Source organism: Ooceraea biroi, chromosome 1, assembly GCF_003672135.1.
Source record: "Ooceraea biroi isolate clonal line C1 chromosome 1, Obir_v5.4, whole genome shotgun sequence".
In the NCBI taxonomy this organism is placed as follows: Eukaryota; Metazoa; Arthropoda; class Insecta; order Hymenoptera; family Formicidae; genus Ooceraea; species Ooceraea biroi.
Genome location: NC_039506.1, coordinates 2085563 through 2105415, shown reverse-complemented (window position 1 = coordinate 2105415; position 19853 = coordinate 2085563). Strand labels below are relative to the sequence as shown.

Below are 19853 nucleotides of genomic sequence, written 5' to 3'. Positions count from 1 at the left end.
AAGTCAGCGAGTATGTACAATACCGCCATCTGAACTTCCCTCTCACTCACTCTTTTTTTCTCTTTTCGCTTCTTTTAGCACATCTAAAATTGTAATAAAAATTGCGTAAAAAAACAATATATCAATGATATAATAAATCCATTTCGTAAGAAACATTAGGTGAGATGCGCTACTGGATGCATCGCGCAACGCCTAGGCCTGGCGCGTTCGGCTACGCGCTCAGTTGGCGAGCTAACGCGCAAAGTACGGACTGGAGATTTACGCGATTTGCAGCGTCATCGCGTCCGCACGGCGCCCCGTGATTTTTCGCGGGCGTCTCGCGTCTCAGTTCGTGCGCATTGGTGCGCATTTGCGCAATTTGCGTGCGAGTGATACGGTGTTTTGAGTCAAGAGTGCGCGGTGCCTTCCGTCGCGCGCGCCGTACCGGAAGTACGGCTCGACGTAGTAGCACGAACGTACCGTACGCGCTTCCATTTTCTCGAGTCTTTCGGCGAGCGGAACACGTGCTTCGTCGCCGGTTCCTCGCGCACACGGCACGCTTCGATACGTGCGAGAAATCGCGTGAAAACTCGTCCCATAGATTCAGACGTATTTCGCTTCGACGTCGCTTATCGGCGCGTTTGCGTTTCGCGTGTACAGCAGAGGTTAAAGAAACATGAACGCCGAGAAGCTGAAGAAACTTCAGGCTCAAGTGCGGATCGGTGGCAAGGGCACACCACGACGCAAGAAGAAGGTGAGTGAGGCTATCCGAAGCTCCGACTCGGTCCTTTGTTCCCTCGCGCGAATCCGTCGTTGTCATCAATGGCTTCGTTTTTCTCGGGCTGCGAACAGCGCGCTTGACATCGCGGCATTTCTATTTTAAGGAGACAATGAACGTGCATGTTAATTAATCCGCATCCGGTCTTGCCTCGCGATACGAGGCCTTACCGCGTCGCGGTTTTGGTATCAGGAGAGATCATGGAACAGGATGAATATTAATGGTAATCTTGTGTGAGTGGTGCACTCACATGTTGCTCGGATTCTAATAAATCTCATTGAAACGCTCGTTGAAACATTTGCACGTACACGGTCAATCAACGTAAAACGTTATCTATGTCACTTTGCTACAGAATTACCTTGGTAACTTGATCATGTTCCATTTCTGCTTACCTCCGTAGGTGGTGCACGCAACCGCTGCTACAGATGACAAAAAGTTACAAAGCTGTTTAAAAAAGCTCTCTGTAAATACGATTCCAGGCATCGAGGAAGTCAATATGATCAAGGATGATGGAACGGTTATTCACTTTAATAACCCGAAAGCTCAGGCCAGTCTGTCTGCCAACACATTTGCCATTACTGGTCATGGCGAAAACAAACAGATAACAGAGATGTTACCAGGAATATTGAGTCAACTGGGACCGGAGGGTCTGACACAATTGAAACGATTAGCAAGTACAGTCGCTGGCAGCGCTGTTGGTAAGACCACGTTGGAAGAGGACGACGAGGTGCCCGACTTGGTAGAGAATTTCGATGAAGCCAGCAAAGAGGAGGTAAGAAATAATAATCATAATAATTTTAAGCATTTACAATACAATAGTAAAAGATTCCCTGAAACTATCATTAAGATTGGCAGAGAAATAATTCTATTCATGATAGACTTGGCAAGATACTATTGAAGTTGGTTAACTACGAATAAGAAATTTGCAGGATCATTTTCAATAATGACATATAATTTAATGGTTAAGTGCAATATGTAAACATATTATTTTACTTGCACATAGGTCTCATACAAGAAATAAATTATTTTAATATAGCTTGCAAGTTAATAGAGTAATAAATAAATAATAAGAAAATTTAGTGGATAGAATTAATAAAATTGATAAGAACAGCAATATATTCAAAATCTTGTTGCTTTATATTTAACAATGCAACAAACAAATCTTAAGGTTGCCCCAAAGAAGGAGCTCGAAGAAAATGACAAACCTAATGGCGAGAAGAAAGATGCCGTTATCATTGAAGAAAAGAAAGAAGCTCCATTAGCTACATCCGAAGCTTAAGAAGGTAGAAAATAATTAATTAACAAATATATTGATGGCCATACTGTGATAAAAAAAAAATACAATTTACGTTTCTATTTTGTTTTAGGTGTTTCATACAACAGATAGTTGTAATTGGCGAGTCAAGAGAATTGGCGAGTGCAAGTTGCAAAGGCAGTGATGCGTAACTATACATACATTACAGATACTTGACATACCCTATAATACCTTCTAATATAAGTAACAGTCGGTAAAAAATAAAAAAGCTGTTACAACAATCAAAGATGTTCCGGCGATGTTCTTTTTATCACTTTGGTGCTATCACTAAAGAGACGGTCTCCGCTTCGAATTAGCCGTTGCTCACCTCATTTAGACTTGATTATCCACTATTTGGGTTAATATCGTGTGGCGCTTTAACCGTTTGTAATGTAACCGAAACTCGAGTATTTAGCTCAGAGTTACAAAATTGTAACTGAGAATCAATATTGTATTACGAATTTTGTTATTAATACACATTGATGGATGGAGATGCTTTAATCCTTATTTTCCAGAAATTGCATTAAATTTGATGTAATTACGTTACATTGAGTCTTTATTTTATCATAAATAGATAAAATGTAAGTAATAATAATATGAATTAGTAGTAAATTAGTAGAAAGTTCGGTCACTGAGGGATCTTTAATCTAGTTCACGATAAAATCATGTCTACAGAGTGTCCTATCATGTTAACTTCTCTGTAAATATCTGAGATGATATTTATAGAAAGATTTTTTAGATAACTTTCAATTTCTTCTCATCAGTGAGCATTGCATTCTTCTTTACTCGGTATTTTGATGAATTGAAGGTCGATTATTTCAAGATTCTGAGAACAATTTGCTTCTTTAATGTTTCCAAATTTGCGATTTTAAATATCTTTGTTAATGCGCTTAAAGTGAAATTTTTCACTAAATAAAAACTAAGATACTATTATGTTTTTACATATTTGTAAAGATTCAGAAACCGATTTTACATTCATCAAAATTAAAACGAGTATATACAGAAAAGAAAACAGATACGATAGAATATTTTATATGAGACGCTCTGTATAAGGCACGAGAATTTATATAGAAAATAGAGTAAATAAATGGCATATTGATACACATCCAATTTGATCGAAAACAAATTGATTATTGCATATATGGCCAGTAGCCGTACTTTTACAGTAACTAGCTTTCAATTAGAAAAATGGAATGTAATATTTTATGATGTGATTATAATAAATTTATAATAAATTTGTTTGGCTTTTTCATGGAAGCGCGGTTTTCTACTTACACTTTTCGCGTCTCGCGACGCATTGTACGATATACTGGCAAGCTCTCGATGTTTATATCTTCATTTATAGGTTGTAGATCTGTAAGGCCGATGTAACATGAAAAATATACTATTAAGCTACATTTTCTATTGCAGTTTTCTACACCTCGATATGTTCCATATTAATCCGACACATACAATTTTTACTTTTTTCTCATATATTTAATATTTAAAAAATAGACATCTTATTTTAAATTATATATCGTGCATTATAGCATGTACGCAGAAAGTTTTTATAAACGATGACCATTTATCATTATTGATTGGGTTGGTATGGGTATGGGTAAAATTAAACACCAAGTAGAAATGCCAGGTGATTCTTTCATGTTCAGTCACCATAATATTTATTTTAGAATGTTCGTAGTTCTCGCTCGTCGATTCATGACTATGCACTAGCATAATATGGCTTTGAGTTCGAGATCATACATAAAAAGTTTACAGTCTACTATATACAGAGTGGAGAGTTGCGCTGCGCCAAAATTACATTTATTATACGATTCATTCAGACTTTTCGGCCTAACAAGAAAAAAGTAATCGATTGTTGTTCGCGCAAGGTACCATCTTCTTCGTTCCGCTCGTGTCAAAAATTAGGAATCTTATTTCTGTTGGTCTCTGAAGCGAAAAGAATCACGAAATTACTCTCTAGTATCAAAAATATCTCGATAAAATTATGTTTCTACTGTATGAGATATTTACGTTTCCCGTGGATATATTGCCGAACTTTTGGAATAAAACTCGTTTTGAATGGGTGCGTCGTTTTGTTATTCATTTATTAATGATCATGATAATTATTCATTTTCTGGGGAAAACAGTTTAGACTTGTAATAATAATAATAATAATAATAAATTACAACACACATAACAGTAACAAATAAAATAAATTATATATCATAACGTATAACATCTAAATATGTATATATATATATATATATATATATATATATGTGTATATTTTTTAAAACATTTTTATACGAATTAAGATTCAGGTACACGTGTTACGATTAACAATGATCTATCAAATTTCGCATCATTAAGGAATACGCTAATAAAACTTCACTGAAATTTATTAAGAGAAAAGATTTCAGTTCCCTGAAGAATCATTCCCTCAAGATCTGCTCCAATAGCAGAGAAACAATTCTATGTTGTGATGGTATGATTTCATTATCATATATCATTTCGATTTTATAAAGACCATAACGACGCGCCGATCAATGAATTTTATAGCTCGCGACTGACGACGGATTATACGATATGAAGACACGATTTAATGTAAATTCGCGTAAAATGATTGAACGTTCGTAACCAAGCTTCTTTAAGCTTTCTCTTCGCCGAAAGATGCGCAATATGCGCGCGAAAAGTTTACGAGAGAATTTCGAACTGCTACAAAGACGAGTCCTAGAGATTACGCGTCTCAATTCGCACGTTAACACGTTGGTCCATATTCTTACCGCGTATTTAACGCTAAATATTTGTTCATTTGAGCGAGATGAGTATGTATGATATATGTAGAAAGATAGAAAAAAAGATAAACGGAGAATAAAAGATTTATATAATCGTTATGACGATTAATTGGTCGGAGTTAATACAGCTGTATACTTCTTTGATGTGAGTTTCGTGGACCTTCGTGTTTGTTAAGAAACACATTCGATATGTGTACAAATAGTTACTATATTAATTTCTTTAATCTGTTACTTTACACTTAACTTTTAGATTTTTACTTGAAATCCAGCTCTTGGATCAAAACGCGTTTCGAGTGACAAACAAATTCACGAAAACTGATCTTAAACGCTGCATTGCGACCAGAAACGATTAGAATTTTACATTTATATTCAACACTTTAAGTCTACTAATAATGCGATCATTTAATAATACTGACGACTCGTAATACTAACTATTTAACGCTAAATAAAAATGAATACGGATCTTTTCCTCCGCGTTCATTCAAAAGTCTCACTCTCGAGAGCGACCCTAGATTAAATTTTCCAGTGAGCGGAATACTGAGAGCAAAACGTTGAACTCTGATTATTTTTCCTGGAGATTTTTGTTATTGTGAATTACCGTCATGAGCAAAGTTCACAAAACGATCTTTTAACACTCGTTCTTGCGTTCAACGTGTTAACGCGCTTACACATTTACCCCTAAAACATCATATTGGCTAGATGACGACATCGATGATGTATATATCTTTGTGTGAGATTGCCGCTTTCATATATATGTATATATATATATCTATATACATATAAATATACATACATATATATATATGTGTATGTATGTGTGTATATATATATATATATATATATATACTGTGACACTATTCGCGTAACGAGTTTTCACGGAGGAAACGTCTCGTGCGTCGTTATTTACCTCGCACTTCTCTCTCGTGAAATCTCGTGACATTCGCGATGATTGTACACACATGTTTTCTTGACGATGACGGCGCTACAACGTGATGAATTATGTACATCGAACATTTCTCAGTGAACAAATAAATTCTCCCGGTGATACCAACTCGTGCGCATCTCGCATGCACGTATACGGACTTTTTTCTCTTTTCTTCTTTTTTGTCGGTCGATCCCTTAATCGCATTAACCCCTTTCGCGCGATATAGTCTCGCCGCGCTGCGCTTTTCCGCGCTGTTCTTTTCGATTCTGTCGCCTGAAAACAAAGCGACCAACAAGCAACAAAAGCACGTTATTGTATGAAGATTTATTTGCGTCTGTGCTAATTAACGCGCGATTGGTATAAATTGCTCGCTATTGTAGTGCTGAAAAAGTGATTCAGCGCTTTAGCGGTGTATTGTTTCTGTTCCTTTTTTCAAACCGCATTTTGGTGTCAATTTTAATACGAATGTTACATTCGTACCGCGAATTAATTCTAATTAAAATACTGATTCTACAATTAAAGTATATGAATAATTTAAACATAGAATCGTACTTAATCAGAATTCGTATAAATTGTACAATTAAATATTTAATATAATTAAAACTAATAGCTTTGATTTGAAATGCAAAAAGAATTAAGAGTTCCACCGACAATTCTCCGAAATTATGATAATCCTATATCTCAATCTCCTCAATATTTTGTTCCTTTAATACACTTTTGATTTACGTTACATACAAATAGTTCGTTTAACAAACATTTAGGATTGTCTAGCTAGTGATAAATTCCTCTCACGTGATTGGAAATGACGCTGGATTATGAGCAATGGAATGTATAGTACGTACGTATCACGCTCGGAACATGGTTTATACGTGATTAAAGTTATCTCATTACGTATATCTATTGCCGTTAGTTGGAAAGATTTGCTTTAGCACCAAAAGTATATATATGTTACGATATATCTATATTATTTATACTTATATTTTACGTACGGCGGAACATTGCTGTGTGTAGAGAGAGAGCGTACAGACGCGTTGTATACAATTACTCACGAAATTGATCGGATATTTTGAAAATCCCACAAAATCTTTTCACAAAGTAACATTTTGCAATTTTCAAAACACTCGATTAGTTTTGCGAGTCAATTTAGGTACTTTTTCTTTCTTCGTAGGTCTCGTAGGAAGATTGTTCGAGTTTCCCATTTCCTAAACGAGTCTAAATATAACGACACGTTCATAGATTAGAAATTTGACAGATCACGTCTTAAAGCAAACAAACTCAGAACTTCTTGAGATGATTCGGTGGATTTAACGCACCACGATTATCAATATCGACCAAAATGATGAGTTCGATCCTCTTGACAGGGATCCGAAAATGAGAGCATCAGGAAAGACTCTGCTTTGATAGACTCGTCGCGAAAGATACCCGATCGATTGACCGATCGAATTTTGATAGTGACCTGCCCTCCGCGAAACCATCCTTCGTTCCTTCCCTCGGAATTGCCCGTGTGCAATTTCGATATTGGCCTTGGCTTATCCCGGCGATCATGCAGGCCGATTATCACGAAACCACTCGCGTGCCGCACGGTCGTGATTACGCGAGTCTCGAATTTATCGTGAGCCGACTGATTCGCGCGCGCTCGTTCGAGCTGAGCGCGAGCCGAGCGCGAGACGTTCGACCTGAGATTTTGCGTCGGAGATTTCAGGACTTGATTCGACCTCAATCAAAATCAAACTAGCTCTAACTGCTCCTAATGTCTTGCAAATTTCATTGTTGCCGTCTCTTGCTCACACGCGAGACAGCCTCGCCAGCCATCTGCGCGCTATCCGCCCGCTCGCGTACTCGCGCGTTTGTTACGGTGCATGCTTCAGCGGGAGTTACCCCGTATTCCGCTTAAATGCATCCCGAGCATTCGCTTCGGCACCTTGTCGCTCCGCATAACTTGGATCAATGTTTTCAAAGGAATCCGCCACTCCCGCGGCCTCACCCTCTCGGCCAACCACCACGCGTGGAATCGGCTGTAGCCACCGAAATAGGGTAAACATATTGCGCGGCGCGATGGACTTTCCGAACTTGCGAAGTAGTCGATTGTTCGGAACGTGGATAGGAATGGAGAGCCCATTTTCTCATTTTTCGCATCAACGGCCGTGAGCTTGTTAACTTTCGTTTCCGAGTGCTCAAGGAGAACGCGTGAATGAAACGTGCGGGTTGCAGAATCTATTTTGAGATTAGACATCGACTCGTGCCTCCTTGATTGGCATGAAATTAATTGCGCATCGTGAACTTATCGATCGCGTCTATCCCTCCGGGGATAGACTATAGAGACCATTCTAGAGGAACATTTCGGTAGCGTACAGCACGCAATTGTGTTCCGTCGGTCTGATCGCTTTACCGGTTATTGCTTTTGCTGGATACGTTTCGAGGTATCGAGGGAACGCTGAGAAAATGCGACCTCGTTCCTCTACGTGCCGCTTTCTCGGCAGCGATTCGTGATTGTTGTCGCTGCGCGTTCTCGCTTAACTCCCTGCCGTAAAATGCCGAAAGATACGTTTCCGCTTAACGAAATCAGACCGCCACAAAGGAATCGAAGTGCATTAGCGGCTTTGTGTGGACTTGCGGAGCCGCTAGTGTAGCTCGGTATGGTAAGCCAATAGAGTAACCGATTGCTGCATTTTCTGAGCCAACGGATAAATTGATTGCCGCAAACAATCCTCGCGGACTTCCTCGGGAGGACTCGCTCTTCCGCGAGTTTTAATGCAACTTTCCTCGTGGAGCTTTTATTTCGCCAGCGGACAGCGCCGTGACGAATGTACACCGCTCGCAAACTCTCCCTGTATCTTTTCTTTTTCTCGTCCCACTCTGACCGAAGTCCGAAGCATCGGTTATCGACGCCAGCAACGATGACAATGTAGAAAATTCAATCTCGCTACCCTCGTGGTCGTCGTCGTAGTTTCGTTGGCGTCTCCATAGAGAATAAAATCAGAGTTGCCGGGACACGTTTCGGTCTTCCTTCTCATCTGATTGTCTCGCGCGATGCGATTGTTTGCGTGATCGTTTGTCCAACTTGTGCAATGTTTATACGAGTCAATCAACTCCTCCACCTCTGCGTTTATAGGATTGTCTGTTACCTTTGCTTCGAGGGTTGTTTTACGCACGTATACCTTCTCGATCGTTTATTACATCTCGTAATTAATTGATGGTTTTTACTCTTAAGTTAGCTGATCCAGTGTTTTTCAATAAACACAAAGTACCCGCAAATGCTATATACACCCGTATAGCATTTTCAATGTACTTGGATAGAAGAACAAAATGAGATCGAATAGAAAGCTCATGTTGCAACTCGCAATTATAATCTTCCCATCATTTTTACTTGAAGAATTTGTCTAGTTGTTCCGCTCGGAGTAAATAAACTAATAAATAATCGGGACGCGTGCAATACAAATAGAATTCCCATCGACAGCTGACATCAATATGTTTGTCGCTGAAATTTATGTGATATCTTTTATAGCTGACGATTCGCATAACCGTTATACTGTGTGGCCGCGATTTTCGGGTCATAAATCTTTATCGCTCTGTTAGAGAGAACAGGAAAGTGAAAGAGAGAGAACGCACTCTTCTCGACAATTCCGATCGCACAACGGGTTCTTTTTCGAGATGTAGCAACGATTCGCGCGGCAATTAATTCTTGCGATTTATTGCGCGTTATTTACTTGCAGAGCTCACGTTTGCCTGACGTTAATGACCTTTTTTCCTCCACCCGCTGATGTGAGAACAGCGGATTTCGACGATTCTGTCGAACAGCTGCACGTTACGTCGTAATTACTTACGGGTCAAGAAATCGTAGAACGAAGGACTTTGTTTCGTTACGTGTCTGTCATTTTTCTCTCGAGTCAATCTCGTGTATCTTGAGACTTTCCGTAATCTTGTTCAGAAAATCACATATAAAGATTATTGCAAAAATCATGTGTAATACAAAACATATTTCACAAACCAGAATACACATGTACACGGAATAAAGTACACAACAAAGTGTACACACGCACATCAGAGAGTACACCACGTGTAAAATCATAAGTACAATTTTATAGGTCGTTTAAAATGGTCTCGACGATGACGATTTTCGCGCACTCTCGTATTCTAACTGAACAGCTTATTTCTGAGTCATCAGATCCTTCTTTCTTTTACACGAGTACCGTGTGTTTGCTCATTACGAGCTCTCTACGGGTACGTTTCCCACACGTACGAATCTCTTTTCAAAAATATGGGTTTCAGATTTAGAAATAAGCTCTTCAATCATCCCCCAAGGCGAATGAAGCCGAGTCGATCGATTCAAGTTCTCACCGACAGGATTGGGAAGGTAAATTATTCGCGAGCGAAAATCGCTCTTTCCGCATGTTCCCTATTCAACTTGTGAGTCCTTACGCGCGTCTCGAATTTATCTCGGCGCGACTGACAACTGTCTCTCGATTGGTCTCTTTGGTCGGCGCTGAGATCACTTATGGTCCAATTCCATTGATCGGATCACAGGAGGACCTCCCGAGAGACAAAGAGAGGCGACGCATAGCTCATCGCACGGTCGCGGGATAAAAATCGTCCTGTTGTCGGCCCGACGTCGGGGCGACGTGACGCGGAATCACCGTCGCGATCCTCGTTGATCGCGATCGATCACAAAAGAATCTCGTTGGGCGAGCTGGCAAGACCGACGGCGACGTGGAGCGGTTCGATGCAGCATGACGGCTGCCTCCGTCGAATATTACGGTCCTCGATGATCGAGGCACGCTCCGCGGATCATAGGAAGCTCTCGTTCGGCGTGTTGGCGATGTCAACCGATTCGACGACGCCCTGATTATTATCGTCGTAGTGTTCCGCGCTCTCGCCACTTTCCGCGCCGCCGTAGCCGCCGCCGGCGCCAGCTTTGATCTCGTAGTTGTTAACCGGATCGCCGTACTGACTCTGGTAGAACTCCTCGCGCATCATGTGGTTGAGGTTGCCGCAGCGGAAGAACAGTATCTCACGAAACGGCTTGCGGAAGTCCTTGTTGAGAATCGCGTAGATGATCGGGTTCAGCAGGCTGTTGCAGTAGCCAAGCCAGAGGAATAGACCCGACAAGAAATCTGGGATAGCGTCCGGGTCGTTTAGGAACGGCCTGACCAGCGCCAGCACGAAGAACGGCAGCCAGCAACTGACGAATGCACCCATGATGATGCCGAGAGTCGTGCTGGCCTTCCGCTCCTTCGCCAAGTGGAAGCGTAGCTTCTTCTGGTGCGGCGAGTTGGTGACACTGCACGTGCTGTTCAAGTGGTTGCGCACGAGCGTTGTCGTCGTGTGTTTCATCGTCGACGACGTCATTGACGGTGTCGTCGCCGTCGACAACACGGGCTTCTCTATTCTCTGCAGCATCGGGCACTGCGACTCGTTGCTCCTGCGAGGTCCACCAGCGAAACACCGGACTGCGTGGCTGCTGCACTGTAACAGAAAAGAGGCAGCAAACGTTATTGGAAACATCATTTCATTCCCCGATTAAAAACGATATTTTACTACTTTTTCTAATAATTTTGACGCGACCTTTTCAGTCTCACGTTGATTATTTTAATAACACGCGTTTTCTACGGAATACGATGCGAGACCCGCCGGTCTTCTTTCATCGACGAGGGTTTAAGTACGTGTCATGGAACATGCGATGCATCGACTTTTGTGTTTGTCTGACTCGTTCATCGGACGTTCCACTGCTGCGGACATAACGCGTTCAAGAGTGTACGTTAACGGAGAAATGCGTACGTTCACGCACAATAGAGCTGATATATAACCGTACTATTTACATAGCGAGCATTATTTATAATATTTTGTGCGTGTATAAATAAACGCGTTGAGTTTTTATGAAAAATTTGCCAAAACTTGCTCTCTTTCTCTCTTTGTTTTTTTTATACAGGAGAACGCAATCTTTTGTATCCATTTTTGTAAAATTTTGAAATTTATTTCTGCAGTAATAATTTAAATTTCGTTTAGAATTTCTAATAATATAACAAAGAATTTTAATAATGTGCATTATGAAATATATGCACTCTAGTATTTTTTATTCTCTAAAATTGTATCTTCCTCGTGATATCTTTTGAAAGAATTCTTGTAATTTTTGAAATACTTGATCAATTTCATCAGATGTAGTGGACATCTTTCTGATCTGCTGTAATTTAATGTTGGAAATGACTTTCTTCGCAAACGACATTACATTTCCCGACAGACATTGGCTATACACGGAAATGATTTCCAATTTCGTTCGTATCTTAACGTACTTCGTTCGATGCCATTTTTACGTGAAAGGAAACCCCGGGCGCGATAAGTATTGAAGCATTTTCCACGCCATTCGCGGAATACTCCTCGCGTACAAGATATTTCTACACTTGCGAGAACCCTTTCAAACAGGAACTTCTCTGTAGAGTTCCGCACAAAGGACACGATACGAACATACCTGTGCAGCGCATATCGAAGCTAATTCATACGTGAAAAATCATTCTTTGAATACCAACGCTCTTGAATTATATTCTAAAAAATGTGAATAGTTCCCGTTGCGAGGCAAAACAGAAATTTACGGTTCTCCGCGGCTGTTCTCGGCCGTATTTACATAAAACACGATCTTCAAATATTAGGCAAATCACCCGAGGGAACAGTAGCCACTTTAGTGTGGCTGATTGTGGTTGCGCCGAGCGTGCGGGTCTTTATGTTTAAATCATCAAGCGTATGCGCTTTCTATTGATTTTCTCGTCGTTGAAAGAGGAGGTGGACCTCAAGAAAATTATTCTGTTTGGAGTTTCACGGCGATAGAACATGCCGTCTGGTTCCGCGGGCTGCATTTTGTTTTTGTAAGCGTCGATGTAAATTCGCGGCACGCCGTGGCGGAAGTGACGCGGTGAAGGAGCGTTACATAACTATGTCAAAATGCAGATGAGCCCGAGTTGGAATGGCCCGACCTCAGAAATGTAGATGACACTTAGGATAATTGAAAAGCAGAAATACTCGCGACTTCGAGACAAGGAACAAAAAAACGGAGAAAGAGCAGCAGGGCGACCTCCCTGTGATCTCGCGAATTGTTTGCGAAGGAAAATTTTAGACTTTCTTTTACGATCGCTCTTTTACGACCAAAATATCTTTCCTCATCGACCTCAATTTTAGAAAATATTTCGTTTCTCTGCGATCAGCTCCAATCGACATGTATTTATATCCGTCTCACATATTTTTCGCGAAATTTCTCGAGACGAAACGCGGAATTTCGGATATATTTTGCTCACCAAGAATTAAATTAAATTTAAATAATCTCTTCGTTATTTTAATAATTTTTTTGCCAATGAAATCTTAATGCTGCGTTTTTATAATTTTATGACTTACAACGTTATATTTATGTTATGGCAAGATTCCAACTATTTCAAATTTCTTTTTTAAATATGACGTAATAACGATTAAAAAGATCATTTTTTATAATTATATTCAACATCAAGGATGTGCGCTTTTTCGAAATAAAGTTAACGAGATGGAATACTTTGACGAACTTTCTGCTCATCTTTAGTCTTTCATAATAATCGTGCCAACTCGGAGGTACTTAAATACTTTCATTGTTAAAGACTCATCGATTAGAGCAGTTTATGACGAACGAGGAGCTGGAACTCTGCAACGAAATGAGAGTTCGCGATTTATTACTAGGCATTATATATGAATTCGTAATGTCCGACATGACGAGTTACTTCGCCCTGTGTTCCGTTTCAGAATAGCAGTCTTGTCAAGGAGAATCGCTAAATATTTGATTGCAGGTCGTCGCAAAGTAGGCGACCATCTGGGCTCTTGCATGTGCACGGTATTTGTTTGCACATGCAAAGCTTCGTTCTTTTCGCATGTCATCAGTCTGAACGAAGATTAAACGAATAAATAATAAACATTCTACTAATGAAAAGATCCGTGAAATCAACTGAATTAAACTGGAAATAGAAAGCAAATCAGAGAAAAACTTGACGTAACGCGGTCATTCGATATTACGCGCTAATATTTTTGTTACCCTAGTGGTGATCGGGAGGATATTCGAACACATCCACGAGGACGTTGTCGCAACGCGGACAACGTCGACTAGGCATAGTTAGAGAGGAGAAAAGAACTACTTGTAGATGAAGATAATGTCTTACCACTGTCAAATTATCCGGCGTGTCGGCGCGTACCTTTGATCTGATCTACAACAGACAAGTGTTTTTACAAACACTTTCAGGAAGACTCAGATCCTTGCAACTACTGAATTGCAAACACTGAATGCGGTGTGATTCACAAGATGATGTAACACATAATGAGATAAGTAAGGATCGATAGAAGGAGGATCGCGTGTATACCCGCGAGATCAACGAACATACTGGTACTCTGTGACGACGGTAGGGTCGGTGGGTGATTGATGTATAAGCCACTAATTTCGCACAGGCAATCCCCAAAGCTTGCGTAAATTAAATTGGGAATCTGGCACGAAATTAGGATAAACTCATTATTCGGTTGCGTACACCGCGCGCTACGCGGCTTTCGCTGATGTTGACACACTCGATTGGATGCAGTACCCGCCCCCGATTCACGCTGATCTTTGATAGCGACCTTTCGTACACGAAAACTTAGCGAACTGGTGCAAAGAGTGAAGAGAGCGTGCTCGTGGCGTGCTTTGCTCGAACGAAGAGAGTTCGATTCGATTACAGGACACGTGACGCGCGTGAGAAAATGTACAAAGCGTTCCAGTTACGATCGTGCTTTCTTCTTTCCAACCGCGAACGCTTTGACCAATTTCATGTCGATTCCATTTCTGCGAAGAACACCAGGACGCTAATAGTTTTCGAGTCCTGTAATAGTTTTTCAAGCTTTGAGAATAAACGAAGTTGCGCGAATCAAGCTTCGGCAGTGAAACTTCAGTTTCCTTTCAGAGAAAAGAAATTCTCGAAAATTTATGGAGATTTTAGAATGCGGAGCAGAATTTTGGAGAGGATGGCTTAGAAGTGGATTTTACAGTTGCAAGGAAATTCCTAGGAGTCCAGGCTTGTGAAACGTAGAAAAGTTTTGATAGAAAAGCGTCTGGTGCGAGTTGCAATTTCGGAGTCGTTTACGCGCACGCAAAACGGTCATAAGTTAACAGCACTTGAATGTTATACGTGAATGTTTTATATTACATTGGTCCATTATCGTGAAACCGGGAGAGCGTGAACACGAGACGACGATTTTAGCTGATTTTAGAATGGGAGACAGTACGACGTAACGACGTCATGCACCGGGTGATAGATGGTACTGAGTGGGCTATGGTGCGAATCTTGATGTGAAATTTCACTGTTATAACGCGCTATGTAAAGCTCGTTTTACTACTCTCATGCATACAGCATTGCTCTTGTATTTACGCAAGGATGGGTCAATCTTCTCTCACCCGCGTTCCGTGCTGAAAGGTTTCCAAGAGAAAATTTCTTTCGTCTCTCTGAACTCCATCCGACAAAGCGCTCGTAACTTTTCCTTTATTCAGTACGGTACATTCAAACTAAAAGAAAGGTTTAAGAGTAAAAGTGACACTTCCTCGTTGGATTTATACGTCAGATTAAAACCGTAAGGGATGCAGAATTAATTTCCTCGGAAGAAGAGATGTCTCGGAGAAAAACATCAAAAGCGATTCTTCTTGAACGCAACATTCGCAGGTTACGACAAGGTAAACGGGAATATGGTTATATTTGTAGAATACATTCGGGAGAATGCATTTTGTTGATGTGTTTTATCCGCATGCCGGCGGCATGTGTTCACAGTGCAAATTAAACGACTGCGCGCTACTCGAAATTCTCGTTTTCCAATAAGCATAGCTAATTAAAGGCTAGCATGCGAATATTACACGCGCGTTTCTCCGCATTCGTTGATACACATTATATTTTATTTCCTGTCTCATATTGTTATTCCCGCTGTAATATATTAAAATTGATCATCCGGATGTACATCACCGCGCGCGAGCGGAAATGGCCAGTCGTTCGCCCGCTGCAATTAGAATAAAAAGCTATTAAACTTAAATTCGGTCTGATAAAACTTTTCGGCGAACGGCAAATGGCACGTTATTTGCCGCGAATATGTAATGCGAAATTGAACGTCACTGAGAGGCCCGAGTACGAATAATTTATTTCTTGCTATTCCGGGGATTGAATCAAATTTCACTTTATTTACGCTCGTTTTCACACGAGAAGATTTTTCATTCGAATATTTATCTGTATCCTCGATGCAAGTGTTGCCACGTTGAAACCCTTTGAGAAGAAATTTTTCATCACGTTTTCCATTCTTTAGAACGCTTTCTTTTATTTATCTTCCAATACCTCGATATTTGCTTTCGCGATATCTGATTTTCGCGGGAGAAGAATAAAATGATCTTTTTTTACTCTGCTATATCATTAATTTTTTTCTACATTATATAGGCTATTACATATTGTATTACATTTTACATATTTAAATAGATAGAAATTTTATTTGCGTACGTTTGCTATACTTTGCTTCCTGTGCCAATTCTACGCCGCGTAAATTATTCGTGATGCCCGAATAGCCGTCCGTATTGATTCGGTGAAAGAATGTGTGTGCATCCGATTTCCGTCACATAAGATTTTAAACAGAGGATCATGGAACGTCTATCTGAATATTTTAAAATGCGGATCGTAGAACGCAAGGGGAATACAGGCACGCCGTATTCTCGCGGCTATGCTTTTAGGGTGTCAGAAGAAATTGCGTGAGAGAATAATGGCGTTGTCACTTAATATCAAAGTGATGTAAATCGATGCTTCGCGGCGATGTAATATATACGATGTATTGGTGATACGTATACGTTAACATGTATATTTCCTTCAACACTCTTGAAAAGGCAGCATATTCGTGATCTTGCCTTGAATATATCTAAAACAGCTGTTTATATTCCGTCATTTTATTCTACAAGATTTTCCATTTTATTCACCAATGAGACGCGAAGTATAAATTATTTACTGCGCTTTTTACGCGAGCTTTTTGTGACGCGAATATATTTCGGAAAAAGCGTGAATTATTTTCCCGAGCAAACCTGCCGTTTAATTACAATTGGATGGTACGGATTCTACCGTGCCAACAAAATGATAATTACAAGCAGCATCGATAATTGCAAAAAAAAATAGCAGATCTACGTACTTATTATAACGAATGTTACACCGACGAAAGAGGCTCGTGACCGGACCGATTATCCCGTGCCAGGGCGAAGCGTTTAATCTGATTTGCGATCATTAAGTGTGTAATTAACAGCCGCCTGTTGGCCGCGAGATTTCCCGGTGCCATCCCTCCCCGCCGCTCACCGTGGAAGCGTAATTTGTCGTACAAACGCGAAACGTTGCCAGCGGCGTGCCCGCACCAGGCGATTATCCGTGAAATCGTGGTGGTCGGACCTGATAATCAACAAACCCGAATGTTTGAGGAACATCGAACTAACGATCGGTCGAGGTCCGATCCGCATGCGGGAGGGCTCGCTGGAAGGCGGATTTCAGCGGACGCGAGACGACGCTTCTCCTTACCTAAGAAAGACGAATGCGAACAAGGATGTAACGGGTGCACGTGCGCGTACGTATCGTACGTGCACTGGTTAATGAGCACCCTCTACATCACACGAATGCAAGCATCGATCAATAAAGAGCGATTGCCGTCTGCAACCTTCCACGCCTCGCGTTTGTCTCGGCTATCGACCGTGTACGCTGGCGGCGGAGCTTGATAGAGATAGAAAGATGTGACGGGGGGATGCGGTGGGACCATTCATCTTGGCCCCCAGTGGCGAACACCTTCGATAACTATTCTTTAAACTGGCCAATTTCGCAGATACTTTTTTCTTAACGGACGCGGGAAAATGCACTCTTTCACAGCGGTTTCTTACGTCGATCTTAGCTTGCGTCATTTAATCATAAGTTTTATTTTATTCATTTCTATCCGTATCGCTTATATCTTTGTTCTTATTTCACAGCACGTTTTTCCTCGTACCTTTGTATCTGTAGGTTTATATAGCGAAATGATTCTTGAAATGCGAGAGGGGACCCTACGTTTCTCAACTCGCCATTTATCTTGGGTACGCTGATTAGGGATGCGAGCTGACTTGGCGAACGGGGGGGGTGGTTTTACGCGAATTAAAGCGAGGGTTTTTATGGTCCTTCAGGGTTGCCGGGTGGGAAACGCTTGATCTCGCGCGTAAAATTGTTTCGTTCGCACAGGGACGTCCACGAATCGACGCACGATCAACAAAATCGCTACCGCTTGGGAATAAATTTTCCGCTCTACTACTGCTGCTGCAATGGACGGATTACGTGTAATCAATAATGAATTATAGTTCCTACAGGTACAGATAGAGGCGAAAGCTTCTTCGCTACCCTTATTATTGCCGGGATCGAAACGTATCCGCGATACCGGAGATAGCTCCCTGGCAACGCGAGACGCGTCCCAGAATCGCGATTTTGACAATGAATAATCCGACTACGCAAGTGCTTTCTCCTCGTTCCCCGAAGACGGGAAACCATTAGAGTAATAGACTTCACGTGATATTAAATGCGAAGCACCTGCGACGCGTTAAAGCTCGTATTTTCGCCGCGCGTTTAGCGCGGTAAATGCGGATCTCTACGAGCTACCTAATGCGAACGACGAGTATACGCTAATATCAATTAATTAAAATTACAAATAATCGGAGCTTCAATATTGCTTTCTCAACAGTAATCATTTATATAACGTATTATAATTAGTATTAATAAAGCGGCATTAATAAGCTTGTGCTCGAAATTCTCCGTGAAATTTCCCGCCACGCGCATAAGCATAAAGTTGTAAGCAATTAAACGAGATCAAATCGAATCTCGACGAACGGAATGTAATTACGATATATTAATATTATTTTACACAAATTGCGCGTAAATATACTTTTACGAATATCATAATTGATAATCGATCTTCAACATTCCACGGAGATAATTGAGTCAGTCACTAGCAAAAAAATAAACAATAAACTGTAGAAGAAGGGACTTCCTACCGTAAAATAATTACTGTATTTCGCAATCGCCCACGTTCACACGGATTTTCTTTCTGCCGTACATCGAATGTTACAATTGGTTCCTTCTTCGCCTTATTCTAGTATTACTCCGCGAGGTGCGAGGCCGCGGCGCACCTATCTCGTGTATCGGCGGGTGCGACATTCGCAGAACCGTATCGCTATTTCTTACAAAACGGAGTAACTTATTTTTCCCTTCTGCCGCGCTGATCACGTTACCCACCGAATTGTTTAATGCCGATCAGTTCACCTTGCGCGTTCTCGGTGATTAAATGACAAAGTAGTGATCGCCGGATCGAATTTTCAAGATCTACGGACGGCGTCGCGTCGGTCATGTTTCGCAAGGTTCGTTCGCGAGTGTTAACTTAGCTTCCTACACTTTTAATTTTCACGGGCTTTCCACACTGGGATACAGGCTATCCCACGTCAAACATTTAGTTAAAAATATAAGAAAAAAATCAACTGATTTTAAGTTACTTTCAAAAATCGAGAATTAGTTTACTTGGGGTTTCAGGCATCTCTATATGTGGGAAGCTAGAGTTAATATGGCCGGCAATGTCGGGATTGTCCAACAAGTCTGCGGGCGTTCGTTTGGTGTGTCGTGTATGTCGTGTATCGCGAAGTGTGATCAAGTATGTGAAGTGTTTACGAGGATATGGACCTAGGAATTTGGTAACATTGTTCGGAGCATCGGAGGATCCAGGGATCATCGTCCAGCAAGGTCGACGTAACTGGTGAGATGAGATGTTTTTCAGCAACAATAATTATTTCTACTTTTCTTTATTTAACCCTTGAGACGAATCGTTCATCCGTGAGATTTATAATAAGTGAGCTGTAATTCAGTTTCGTTGACACAGATTTGAGAATCTGTATGTTACATTTGTGTTCAGTTTTAAAAATTACACAAGTATTTTATATAAATAAAGTTATTTCTGTTTTATATATCTTGATTTAAGGGTTAATAATTTTTTATGGATGTTTCTCGCGGAACTCAAAGTGCGAATTTTAAAACGTAAGAGAGACGGGACGCGTGCGAGAATAACTGCCAT

The 19853-nt window shown here is 40.8% G+C and overlaps 2 protein-coding genes across 5 annotated transcripts in view; one reads left to right on the top strand and one right to left on the bottom strand.

The window, feature by feature from the left end:
• The first annotated feature begins 421 nt into the window (after positions 1-421).
• LOC105280295 (transcription factor BTF3 homolog 4) lies at positions 422-3448 on the top strand. Its single transcript, XM_011340724.3, has 4 exons — positions 422-733; positions 1158-1529; positions 1926-2040; positions 2125-3448. The coding sequence occupies exons 1-3, from the start codon at positions 656-658 to the stop codon at positions 2034-2036; spliced, it is 561 nt and encodes a 186-aa protein (XP_011339026.1). The 5' UTR covers positions 422-655; the 3' UTR covers positions 2037-2040; positions 2125-3448.
• Positions 3449-5403: 1955 nt separating this feature from the next.
• The window catches only part of LOC105280294 (5-hydroxytryptamine receptor 1), a 91778-nt gene continuing 77328 nt past the window's right edge, over positions 5404-19853 (bottom strand). For 2 of the 4 annotated variants that reach the window (XM_026974495.1, XM_026974489.1), the window contains 3 exons: positions 15172-15279; positions 13913-13957; positions 5404-11213 (listed from right to left, as the gene is read on the bottom strand). In XM_026974495.1, the coding sequence (XP_026830296.1) occupies positions 10536-11213; positions 13913-13957; positions 15172-15279 (831 nt within the window). In that variant the 3' untranslated portion in view covers positions 5404-10535. The remainder of the gene's footprint in view (positions 11214-13912; positions 13958-15171; positions 15280-19853) is intronic. The other 2 variants (XM_026974490.1, XM_020031988.2) reach the window with 2 other exon arrangements.